Consider the following 13797-nt stretch of genomic DNA (forward strand, 5'->3'; position numbering starts at 1 on the left):
AGGCTACATTATTGAGACAGATCGCCTTGTACCGAGGCTACATTATTAAGACAGACCGCTTGTGTACCAGGCTACATTATTGAGACAGATCGCCTTGTACGAGGCTACATTATTAAGACCGTTTTGAAGTTGGTGCTGTCATGGTATGCTAGTACAGCTTATTACTGTGCAAGGTATCCCGATCGGAGCAGATCGGCCATTGTTGCGCTTCTCAATCATCCTGCTCGAACCCGAAGACCCGGGTTCGATTCCCCACGTGGGTACATTGCACGAAGCCCATTTCTGGTGTCCTCCGCCGTGATATGGCTGGAAAATTGCTAAACGCGGCCTAAAAACAAACTCACTCACTCACTCACTCTGATAGAAGCGGGAACAGGTCAAAAGGGCCGCACGACAAAAGGGCCCCAAAACAGAAAAGTCAAAAGGGTCGCAAGAAAGTCAAAAGGGCCTCAGACCCCTAATGAAAAGGGCCCCGTATATAAAGGATAATAATAACATCTTTTTCAAAAGTGCATTATAGTAGAAGGTGAAACATCTATACAATGTATACTTTATGCATACTAGTCCTGTTTTTAATAGATATTTTGTCAATATTAGAAAGAAAATGATGACAAAGAACAGATTATGTGATGCTTGTTTATTTCATCTAAGTAACAAAACACTTATGCTTGACAATCATGTAAGCTGGCAATAATCCCTAAGATGTCTTGTTTTCTTTGCTCTTCCGTGAATACTGTCAGAATATTTTAGATTATTGAATTCCTTGTTAATAAACCTTGCAATGGACATACATGTTTCAGCTGACTTGAGTCTGTGTCAATATGTGACTATAAAATCCTGGACAGACTTGTTTTTGATAACACTTCCCTGTACTATGGCAGTGAAGTGTGTGAAGTGTTTGACAACAGCGAGGAAGAACCAGCATGCCATCAGGATTATGATTATGATTATGATTATGCATTGCATTGATTGTCTATAATTTGGCATCACGTGTATTGTCTCTCAGTGTTACATGTGTGTATTCCAGCTGTAAGGTGTAAGAGTCAAACCAATTCCAGCACCTTACATGCACTCGCCTGCACTGGTCGCCTCCCCTGTCGCAAGGTCCTATCAGGCGGTTCAGCAGTTCGGCTTCGGGTTATCGTCCTCTGCTGACGAAGGTTGTCGTTTATTGTGACTTTCAATAAATATTTTGTTACAAGGTTTGGATATTATTGACTAAGGCGTTAAACAAGATTCACTCGTCTGTACATTACATACTGAGTAAGTGTATCCTCGTACAACTCGCTTCAGTAGAATATAAAACCGTGTGTTCAGATATAAGCTTCACGCCGTTATTGTGGAAGCTGCGTTGTGCCGTCTGCTCCTACTTCCTGGGAATGTCTACCGCGTGGGGAACTCGGGGAAAACATCCCAGTCATAAACCCGAACCCCTGCTGAGTGCGGAGCTTGCGGAGAAATGACGGCACGAATTGGGGAAGATGCCAAAACTAGTGGACATATAGAAACAATATGAAGAGTAGCAGAGTGGATGGGTTCAGGCTGTGTAACACGCTGCAAGAGACACATCGCCATTGTGTGTAGCACTATCTGGACACTGGCTGCTTCCCTAGTCTGTCTCACAGTCCCTCAACCATATTAATTCCCCTACAGCCTAGCCCTCCCTGCAATGCTAAGGCTCTAAATTAAGCAAGTCTGGATTTCCCCAGGTCTGAATCTCTGGTCTCCCCGGGGCTCCTTTTCAAAATAAATGTGTTTATTTGTTACAATCAAAATTATATATATTCAGAGACTAAGCGTAAGACTAGATGGTTCCCGAGTGACAGGCCGTAGCTGGAGTTGTTGGTTGAAAATACTGACTACAATCCACAGCGGCCGTATGTAGTCACGGGAGATTGGGGAGTGTACTGTATACATAGTCATGAAGTATTAAGGGTGTATTCATGGGTAAAGGAGGGGAGTACTGTATACATCTCCATAAAGGATTAATGTGTATTCACAGGAAAAGGAAGAACGCTGTGCATACATACCTGTGAAGTATTCACGATGAGCTCTCTTGGCCGATGTAAAATGGTGCCTGGCAGTAAAATCAATGAGACTTTACAAGTGTTTGACTGTTTGACTTTCTGCCTAATCTGTTGTTTCGGTACATAATTTACATACATACACTTACTTCCACACACATATCACCTATTTCTACCAACACCATCGTACAGTACATCTCTTTTGATAATGAAAGGTGTATTGTTTCTGTGTACACAACCTTCACGGAAGGAAGTGTGTACACAACTCGAGAAGTATTGACCATGCGCCGACACCAGTTGTGACGATCCTGCCGCAGACTCTAACAATACTCTCCATCAGTAGTGTCTGAAACAGATGGATCTCACGTCCCTCTCATTAACTTCCTCTACCCAGGACCTCCACTAGCTGGGGCGCCGCCATCAGTCAGTTGCATTGATTTCTGCAGCGAGGCAGCTAATTCTGTTGCTGGTGACACAGGGCCAGTGTTTCTGCTAGTTTCGATACTTCTCACACCTCGGAGTTCTATTCGTGCCCGTAACGGCGTAATTGATGTCCCAGAGTAGATACAACACCTCCCCCGGGGATCACACCTTCGTCCACTGTCACCCAATCCCCCTCCCCACACCCAAGTGTTAATCCATGCAGCAGCAGAGACTTCGGTGTCAAATCTAATCTTTCCAGCTGATCTCGCTGTCTGTAACATCAAAGCATTGCACTTCACTAATTGCAGACCTTGTGAATATGGTATTCGTCTTCAGGTAATGTGTCTGTAAGTGTGCATCATATGTGTTGCATCATGTTCATGAACAATCTCCATCTTCATCACACTTACCACCGTAACACTGAACCAGTCCACCATCCTGAACCTCCACAACCACTGTCACCACCATGAACCAGCCCTCCATCACGAACCTCCACAACCTCTGCCCCACCATGAACCAGTCCACCATCACGAACCTCCACAACCTCTGCCCCACCATGAACCAGTCCACCATCACGAACCTCCACAACCACTGCCCCACCATGAACCAGTCCACCATCACGAACCTCCACAACCTCTGCCACCACCATGAACCAGTCCACCATCACGAACCTCCACAACCACTGCCCCACCATGAACCAGTCCACCATCACGAACCTCCACAACCACTGCTCCCACCATGAACCAGTCCACCATCACGAACCTCCACAGTCCCTATCTGAACTCTCTCCCACCATGAACCAGTCCACCATCACGAACCTCCACAACACAACAACTGCCCCACCATGAACCAGTCCACCATCACGAACCTCCACAAGTCCACCAACTGCCCCACCATGAACCAGTCCACCATCACGAACCTCCACAACAACTGCCCCACCATGAACCAGTCCACCATCACGAACCTCCACAACCACTGTCACCCCACCATGAACCAGTCCACCATCACGAACCTCCACAACCACTGCCCCACCATGAACCAGTCCACCATCACGAACCTCCCACTGCCCCACCATGAACCAGTCCACCATCTGAACCTCCCACAACCTCTGCCCCACCATGAACCAGTCCACCATCACGAACCTCCACAACCTCTGCCCCACCATGAACCAGTCCACCATCACGAACCTCCACAACCACTGTCCCCACCATGAACCAGTCCACCCATCACGAACCTCCACACCTCCACTGCCCCACCATGAACCAGTCCACCATCACGAACCTCCACAACCACTGCCCCACCACCATGAACCAGTCCACCATCACGAACCTCCACAACAACTGCCCCCACCATGAACCAGTCCACCATCACGAACCTCCACAACCACTGCCCCACCATGAACCAGTCCACCATCACGAACCTCCACATGAACCCACTGAACCCCCACTGCCCCCACCATGAACCAGTCCACCATCACGAACCACCCACAACCACACTCACCACCATGAACCAGTCCACCATCACGAACCTCCACAACCTCTGCCCCACCATGAACCAGTCCACCATCACGAACCTCCACAACCACTGCCCCACCATGAACCAGTCCACCATCACGAACTCTCCACAACCACTGCATCCACCATGAACCAGTCCACCATCACGAACCTCCACAACCACTGCCCCACCATGAACCAGTCCACCATCACGAACCTCCACAACCTCTGTCCCCACCATGAACCAGTCCACCATCACGAACCTCCCACAACAAGTCCAATCTGCCCCACCATGAACCAGTCCACCATCACGAACCTCCACAACCACTGTCCCCACCATGAACCAGTCCACCATCACGAACCTCCACAACCACTGCCCCACCATGAACCAGTCCACCATCACGAACCTCCACAACCTCTGCCCCACCATGAACCAGTCCACCATCACGAACCTCCACAACCACTGCCCCACCATGAACCAGTCCACCATCACGAACCTCCACAACCTCTGCCCCACCATGAACCAGTCCACCATCACGAACCTCCACAACCACTGTCACCACCATGAACCAGTCCACCATCACGAACCTCCACAACCACTGCCCCACCATGAACCAGTCCACCATCACGAACCTCCACAACCACTGTCACCACCATGAACCAGTCCACCATCACGAACCTCCACAACCTCTGCCCCACCATGAACCAGTCCACCATCACGAACCTCCACAACCTCTGCCCCACCATGAACCAGTCCACCATCACGAACCTCCACAACCACTGCCCCACCATGAACCAGTCCACCATCACGAACCTCCACAACCTCTGCCCCACCATGAACCAGTCCACCATCACGAACCTCCACAACCACTGTCACCACCATGAACCAGTCCACCATCACGAACCTCCACAACCACTGCCCCACCATGAACCAGTCCACCATCACGAACCTCCACAACCACTGTCCCACCATGAACCAGTCCACAAGTGTTCTATCACTTCAAGCTTTGAGAACAAAAGAAATGAAGACATTGATCTGTCACTCTTAAAATGTGAATTTCTGTTTATTCGTTTCTTTGCCGATACACAACCTAAGCACAATCACCCCGACAATATCTTGATCATCATTCTCCCAACATACAATTCCAATCTCACATTCCAGCAACCGATGTCAATCATATATCACAGGAGCCTAAACCAACACCACCCAATCACTGCACCCGACAACAAATTCCCACACAATATTTGTGATGATCAGTGATAAACTCAGGTGAGACTGTCATGACTCGTGGTGTCACTTGGTAACCCTTTTCAGCAAATGTCACTATTCAAAATGCGGACGTGTTTATTAAGCCATTTTAGTAAGTTCTGATACTGAATTGAAACATGGCTCTCCCTCACACGTCTACCATCAAGATGCTAACTTCTGGAATAACAGCAGCACCGATATCACCGACTCCTGGTAAGTGAGTTGCGCCCCCTTGTTCTCAGGCGCCACTTGAATTCAAGCCCAATGATCAAACAGTGTCGAGATAAAGAGTAGGGCGGGACATGCCTCTTGTCTCGGAGAACACTTGGGGCAACCAGCTGATATTGATACAGTTCTTCAGTGAGATGTCCAACTACAACTTCAACCAGGAGCCACAAGGAGCTCTCCTCCCCTAAACTAAAGCAGTAGATCTGGAACAGACTGGTTCTGCTCTATCATCGTGATGCTTCCATATCAGGAACACTTACGACTGTTAGTTGATCTGAGGCCTACATGGTTGTTGCTGACGACGTTTGGATCGGTGGGCAGTTATTGCAACATGTGACAGGTTAACGCAAGTTACTGTGTGGAGAACATGGGGAGTGTCTTGGTGGCAGATCTTGTCTGTTCTGATTTACCTTCATGCTAACTTTCATACTACTAATGTGGTGAGTGAGTGAGTGATTGTGTGTGTCGGTGAGTGGGTGGTGATCAAACAGCGGGGTGTAGGACAACAATATACGCTGCGTACATCGCACAACTGTTCAACGCCAGGATCCAGAATGTGATATACTGGTGCATATCACTCTACACAATACACAAGTGTGTTAATGTGTGTGCTGTACTGGTGTTATCCCGCTCTTAAATAATACAACAGCTCTTTTACTCTCTTACTGGTGTTATCCCACTCTTAAATAATACAACAGCTCTCTTACTCTCTTACTGGTGTTATCCACTCTTAAATAATACAACAGCTATCTTACTCTCTTACTGGTGTTATCCTACCCTTAAATAATACAACAGCTCTCTTACTGGTGTTATCCTACCCTTAAATAATACAACAGGTGTTACTCTCCTGGTGTTATCCTACTTAAATAATACAACAGCTATCTTACTCTCTTACTGGTGTTATCCTACTCTTAAATAATACAACAGCTATCTTACTCTCTTGCTGGTGTTATCCTACTCTTAAATAATACAACAGCTATCTTACTCTCTTACTGGTGTTATCCTACCCTTAAATAATACAACAGCTATCTTACTCTCTTACTGGTGTTATCCTACTCTTAAATAATACAACAGCTATCTTACTCTCTTACTGGTGTTATCCACTCTTAAATAATACAACATACTCTCTTACAACAGCTCTCTCTTACAGGTGTATCCTACTCTTAAATAATACAACAGCTATCTTACTCTCTTACTGGTGTTATCCTACACTTACATAATGCAACAGCTCTCTTACCGTGTGTGCTATACTGGTGTGTTCCCGCTCACTCTTAAATAATACAACAGCTCTCTTACTCTCTTACTGGTGTTATCCCACTCTTAAATAATACAACAGCTATCTTACTCTCTTACTGGTGTTATCCTACCCTTAAATAATACAACAGCTCTCTTACTGGTGTTATCCTACTCTTAAATAATACAACAGCTCTCTTACTCTCTTACTGGTGTTATCCTACTCTTAAATAATACAACAGCTATCTTACTCTCTTGCTGGTGTTATCCCACTCTTAAATAATACAACAGCTATCTTACTCTCTTACTGGTGTTATCCTACTCTTAAATAATACAACAGCTATCTTACTCTCTTACTGGTGTTATCCTACCCTTAAATAATACAACAGCTATCTTACTATCTTACTGGTGTTATCCTACTCTTAAATACTACAACAGCTATCTTACTCTCTTGCTGGTGTTATCCTACTCTTAAATACTACAACAGCTATCTTACTCTCTTACTGGTGTTATCCTACTCTTAAATAATACAACAGCTATCTTACTCTCTTACTGGTGTTATCCTACTCTTAAATAATACAACAGCTATCTTACTCTCTTACTGGTGTTATCCTACCCTTAAATAATACAACAGCTCTCTTACTCTCTTACTGGTGTTATCCTACTCTTAAATAATACAACAGCTATCTTACTCTCTTGCTGGTGTTATCCCACTCTTAAATAATACAACAGCTATCTTACTCTCTTACTGGTGTTATCCTACTCTTAAATAATACAACAGCTATCTTACTCTCTTGCTGGTGTTATCCTACTCTTAAATAATACAACAGTTCTCTTACTCTCTTACTGGTGTTATCCTACTCTTAAATACTACAACAGCTCTCTTACAGGTGTGACCCTACTCTTAAATAATACAACAGCTATCTTACTCTCTTACTGGTGTTATCCTACACTTACATAATGCAACAGCTCTCTTACCGTGTGTGTTATACTGGTGTGTTCCCGCTCACTCTTAAATAATACAACAGCTCTCTTACTCTCTTACTGGTGTTATCCTACTCTTAAATAATACAACAGCTCTCTTACTAGTGTTATCCCACTCTTAAATAATACAACAGCTATCTTACTCTCTTACTGCAGTTATTTCAATCTTAAATAATACAACAGCTCTCTCATTCTCTTACTGGTGTTATCCTACTATGAAAAAATTAAACAGCTATCTTACTCTCTTACTGGCGTTGTCCCACTCTTAAATAATACAACAACTATCTTACTCTCTTACTAGTGTTATTTTACTCTTAAATAATACAACAGCTCTGTTACTGGTGTTATCCCACTCTTAAATAATACAACACCTCTCTAACTCTCTTACTGGTGTTATCCTAGTTTTAGATAATACAACAGCTCTCTTACTGGTGTTATCCTACCCTTAAATGATACAATAGCTCTCTTACTCTCTTACTGGTGTTATCCTACTCTTAAATGATACAACAGCTCTCTTACTCTCTTGCTGGTGTTATCCTACTCTTAAATAATACAACAGCTATCTTACTCTCTTACTGGTGTTATCCTACCCTTAAATAATACAACAGCTCTCTTACTCTCTTACTGGTGTTATCCTACCCTTAAATAATACAACAGCTATCTTACTCTCTTGCTGGTGTTATCCCACTCTTAAATAATACAACAGCTATCTTACTTTCTTACTGGTGTTATCCTACCCTTAAATAATACAACAGCTCTCTTACTCTCTTACTGGTGTTATCCTACCCTTAAATAATACAGCAGCTATCTTAACTCTCTTCCTGGTCTTATCCTACCCTTAAATAATACAACAGCTCTCTTACTCTCTTACTGGTGTTATCCTACTCTTAAATAATACAGCAGCTATGTTACTGTGAGTGCTATACTGGTGTTGTACCACTCCACATAATACAGCAGCTCTGTTACTGTGAGTGCTATACTGGTGTTGTACCACTCCACATAATACAGCAGCTCTGTTACTGTGAGTGCTATACTGGTGTTGTACCACTCCACATAATACAGCAGCTCTGTTACTGTGAGTGCTATACTGGTGTTGTACCACTCCACATAATACAGCAGCTCTGTTACTGTGAGCTATACTGGTGTTGTACCACTCCACATAATACAGCAGCTCTGTTACTGTGAGTGCTATACTGGTGTTGTACCACTCCACATAATACAGCAGCTCTGTTACTGTGAGTGCTATACTGGTGTTGTACCACTCCACATAATACAGCAGCTCTGTTACTGTGAGTGCTATACTGGTGTTGTACCACTCCACATAATACAGCAGCTCTGTTACTGTGAGTGCTATACTGGTGTTGTACCACTCCACATAATACAGCTCTGTTACTGTGAGCTATCTGTTACCACTCCACATGAGTGCTATACTGGTGTTGTACCACTCACATAATACAGCAGCTCTGTTACTGTGAGTGCTATACTGGTGTTGTACCACTCCACATAATACAGCAGCTCTGTTACTGTGAGTGCTATACTGGTGTTGTACCACTCCACATAATACAGCAGCTCTGTTACTGTGAGTGCTATACTGGTGTTGTACCACTCCACATAATACAGCAGCTCTGTTACTGTGAGTGCTATACTGGTGTTTGTACCACTCCACATAATACAGCAGCTCTGTTACTGTGAGTGCTATACTGGTGTTGTACCACTCCACATAATACAGCAGCTCTGTTACTGTGAGTGCTATACTGGTGTTGTACCACTCCACATAATACAGCAGCTCTGTTACTGTGAGTGCTATACTGGTGTTGTACCACTCCACATAATACATAATACAGCAGCTCTGTTACTACTGGAGTCCACATACCATACTGGTGTTGTACCACTCCACATAATACAGCAGCTCTGTTACTGTGAGTCTTATACTGGTGTTGTACCACTCCACATAATACAGCAGCTCTGTTACTGTGAGTGCTATACTGGTGTTGTACCACTCCACATAATACAGCAGCTCTGTTACTGTGAGTGCCATACTGGTATTGTACCACTCCACATAATACAGCAGATCTGTTACTCTGAGTCTTATACTGATGTTTGTACCACTCCACATAATACAGCAGCTCTGTTACTGTGAGTGCTATACTGGTGTTGTACCACTCCACATAATACAGCAGCTCTGTTACTGTGAGTGCCATACTGGTATTGTACCAGTGCCATACTGGTATCTGGTGTACCACCACATAATACAGAAGATCTGTTACTCTGAGTCTTATACTGATGTTTGTACCACTCCACATAATACAGTAGCTCTGTTACTGTGAGTGCTATACTGGTGTTGTACCACTCCACATAATACAGCAGCTCTGTTACTGTGAGTGCCATACTGGTATTGTACCACTCCACATAATACAGCAGATCTGTTACTCTGAGTCTTATACTGATGTTTGTACCACTCCACATAATACAGCAGCTCTGTTACTGTGAGTGCTATACTGGTGTTGTACCACTCCACATAATACAGCAGCTCTGTTACTGTGAGTGTTATACTGGTGTTATCCCACTCTTAAATAATAAAACATCTATACATATATATACATGTATGATGGTATCCCAGTATTTATGCTATCCCGCTAGCAAGATGTGTGGGATATACGATGGTATGTGTGTGCTTTCCCTATATGTGGGATAAATGATGGTATCCCAATGTGTGCGTTATGTTGATGTGTGTGATGTATGATGGTATCCCAATGTGTGTGCTATCCCGAAGTGTTGGATATATACGATGGCATCAGAATGTGTGTGCTATCTCAACATGTGGGATATATACGATGGTATCACAATGTGCATGCTATCCCGATGTGTGGGATATAGTATGGTATCACAATGTGTGAGCTATCACAATGTGTGTGCTATCCGGATATGTGGGATATTCGATTGTATCACAATGTGCATGTTATCCTGATATGTAGGATATACGATGGTATCACAATGTGCATGCTATCCCGAAGTGTGGGATATACGATGGTATCTCAATGTGTGTGCTATCCTGATAGGTGGATATATACGATGGTATTACAATGTGCATGCTATCCCGAAGTGTGGGATGTACGATGGAATCATAATGTGTGTGCTATCCTGATAGGTGGGATATACGATGGTATCACAATGTGTGTGCTATCCTGATAGGTGGGATATACGATGGTATCTCAATGTGTGTGCTATCCCGATGTGTGGGATATACGATGGTATCACAATGTGTGTGCTATCCTGATAGGTGTGATATATGATGGTATCACAATGTGCGGGCTATCCTGATAGGTGGGATATACGATGTTATCACAATGTGCATGCTATCCCGATGTGTGGGATGTACGATGGTATCATAATGTGTGTGCTATCCTGATAGGTGTGATATACGATGGTATCACAATGTGTGTGCTATCCCGAAGTGTGGGATATATGATGGTATCACAATGTGTATGCTATCCCGAAGTGTGGGATATACGATGTTATCACAATGTGCATGCTATCCCGAAGTGTGGGATATACGATGGTATCTCAATGTTCATGCTATCCCGAAGTGTGGGACATACGATGGTATCACAATGTGCATGCTATCCCGAAGTGTGGGGTATACGGTGGTATCACAATGTGAATGCTATCTCGATGTGACGGATATATGATGGTATCACAATGTGCATGCTATCCCGAAGTGTGGGATACACGATGGTATCTCAATGTTCATGCTATCCCGATGTCTGGGATATACGATGGTATCACAATGTGTGTGTGCTATCCCTAAGTGTAGGATATACGATGGTATCTCAATGTTCATGCTATCCCGAAGTGTGGGATATATGATGGATGATATCACAATGTGTGTGCTATCCCGAAGTGTGGGATATACTATGGTATCTCAATGTTCATGCTATCCCGAAGTGTGGGATATACGATGGTATCACAATGTGTGTGCTATCCCGATGTGTGGGATATACGATGGTATCACAGTGTGTGTGCTATCCCGAAGTGTGGGATATATAAGATGATATCACAATGTGCATGCTATCCCGAAGTGTGGGATATACGATGGTATCACAATGTGCATGCTGTCCTGTGTGGGATATACGGTGGTATCGCAATGTGTGTGCTATCCTGATATGTGTGATATACGATGGTATCACAATGTGTGGAACATACGATGGTATCATAATGTGTGTGATATCCTAAAGTGTGTGATGTATGATGGTATCTTAATGTGTGTGCTATCCTGATGTGTGGGATATATGATGGTATCTTAATGTGTGTGATATCCTGATGTGTGTGATATACGATGTTATCCTGATTTGTGTGATATACTATGGTATCCTGATATGTGTGATATACGATGGTATCACAATGTGCATGCTATCCCGATGTGTGTGATGTATGATGGTATCACAATGTGCATGCTATCCCGATGTGTGGGATATACGATGGTATCACAATGTGTGTGCTATCCTGATATGTGTGATATACGATGGTATCATAATGTGTGTGATATCCCGAAGCGTGGGATATATACGATGGTATCGAAATGTGCATGCTATCCCGATGTGTGGGATATACGATGGTATCACAATGTGTGTGCTATCCTGATATGTGTGATATACGATGGTATCACAATGTGTGGAACATACGATGGTATCATAATTTGTGTGATATCCAAAAGTGTGTGATGTATGATGGTATCACAATGTGCATGCTATCCCGATGTGTTGGATATACGATGGTATCACAATGTGTGTGCTATCCTGATATGTGTGATATACGATGGTATCACAATGTGTGTGCTATCCCGAAGTGTGGGGTATACGATGGTATCACAATGTGCATGCTATCCCGATGTGACGGATATATGATGGTATCACAATGTGTGTGCTATCCTGATATGTGTGATATACGATGGTATCTCAATGTTCATGCTATCCCGAAGTGTGGGATATACGATGGTATCACAATGTGTGTGCTATCCCGAAGTGTGGGATATACGATGGTATCACAATGTGTGTGCTATCCTGATATGTGTGATATACGATGGTATCACAATGTGTGTGCTATCCTGATATGTGTGATAAACGATGTTATCACAATGTGTGTGCTATCCTGAAGTGTGATAAACGATGGTATCACAATGTGTGTGCTATCCTGATATGTGTGATATACGATGGTATCACAATGTGTGTGCTTTCCTGATAGGTGGGATATACGATGGTATCACAAAGTGTGTGCTATCCTGATATGTGTGATATACGATGGTATCACAATGTGTGCAGTATCACGATGTGTGTGATATATGATCGTATCTTAATGTGTGTGCTATCCTGATGTGTGTGATAAACGATGTTATCCTGTTGTGTGTGATAAACGATGTTATCCTGATGTGTGTGATAAACGATGTTATCCTGATGTGTGTGATAAACGATGTTATCCTAATGTGTGATAAACGATGTTATCCTGATGTGTGTGATAAACGATGTATCATCCTGATGATCTGATGTGTGTGATAAACGATGTTATCCTGATGTGTGTGATAAACGATGTTATCCTGATGTGTGTGATAAACGATGTTATCCTGATGTGTGTGATAAACGATGTTATCCTGATGTGTGTGATAAACGATGTTATCCTGATGTGTGTGATAAACGATGTTATCCTGATGTGTGTGATAAACGATGTTATCCTGATGAGTGTGGTAAACGATGTTATCCTGATGTGTGTGATAAACGATGTGATCCTGATGAGTGTGGTAAACGATGTTATCCTGATGTGTGTGATATACGATGCCATCACAATGTGCATGCGGAGTCAGACATACTAGGTGAGAACAGCCTTTCAGTCCCAAGTGTGTTGTTTTAATCAGTGAATCAGTCTGTGCAAGATGGGCAACATCTGTGACGACATGGTATGCTGCGATGTTGAGACTACAGCACCCCCACCACCGGGGTGAGCAGACAGCAACATTGCATACCGCATGTATCAGTGATGACATCAACCACCTGCGCCTCTCTCTGCCAGCCATACATACCCCAGACAGGCGGCATAACCTGCAGCATCAGCAGTGTTCCTCACATACGATGTAAACCATCTACAGATATAGGACATGGTGAGTGTGTGTGTA

At 43.6% G+C, this 13797-nt stretch overlaps 1 protein-coding gene and 1 long non-coding RNA gene across 2 annotated transcripts; one reads left to right on the plus strand and one right to left on the minus strand.

The window, feature by feature from the left end:
• Window positions 1-622: 622 nt before the first annotated feature.
• Window positions 623-2078, minus strand: LOC124263913. Its single transcript, XR_006894982.1, has 2 exons — window positions 2031-2078; window positions 623-1148 (listed from the first exon to the last, which is right to left on the minus strand). It is a non-coding gene; the product is annotated as an uncharacterized LOC124263913 (long non-coding RNA).
• A 1213-nt stretch (window positions 2079-3291) lies between these two features.
• Window positions 3292-3660, plus strand: LOC124263954 (uncharacterized histidine-rich protein DDB_G0274557-like). The gene has a single exon (XM_046698680.1). The coding sequence runs from the start codon at window positions 3292-3294 to the stop codon at window positions 3658-3660; it is 369 nt and encodes a 122-aa protein (XP_046554636.1).
• Window positions 3661-13797: the final 10137 nt, after the last annotated feature.

The sequence above is a fragment of the Haliotis rubra genome, unplaced genomic scaffold (assembly GCF_003918875.1).
Source record: "Haliotis rubra isolate DU_JTF1 unplaced genomic scaffold, ASM391887v1 Scf90, whole genome shotgun sequence".
Lineage (NCBI taxonomy): Eukaryota > Metazoa > Mollusca > Gastropoda > Lepetellida > Haliotidae > Haliotis > Haliotis rubra.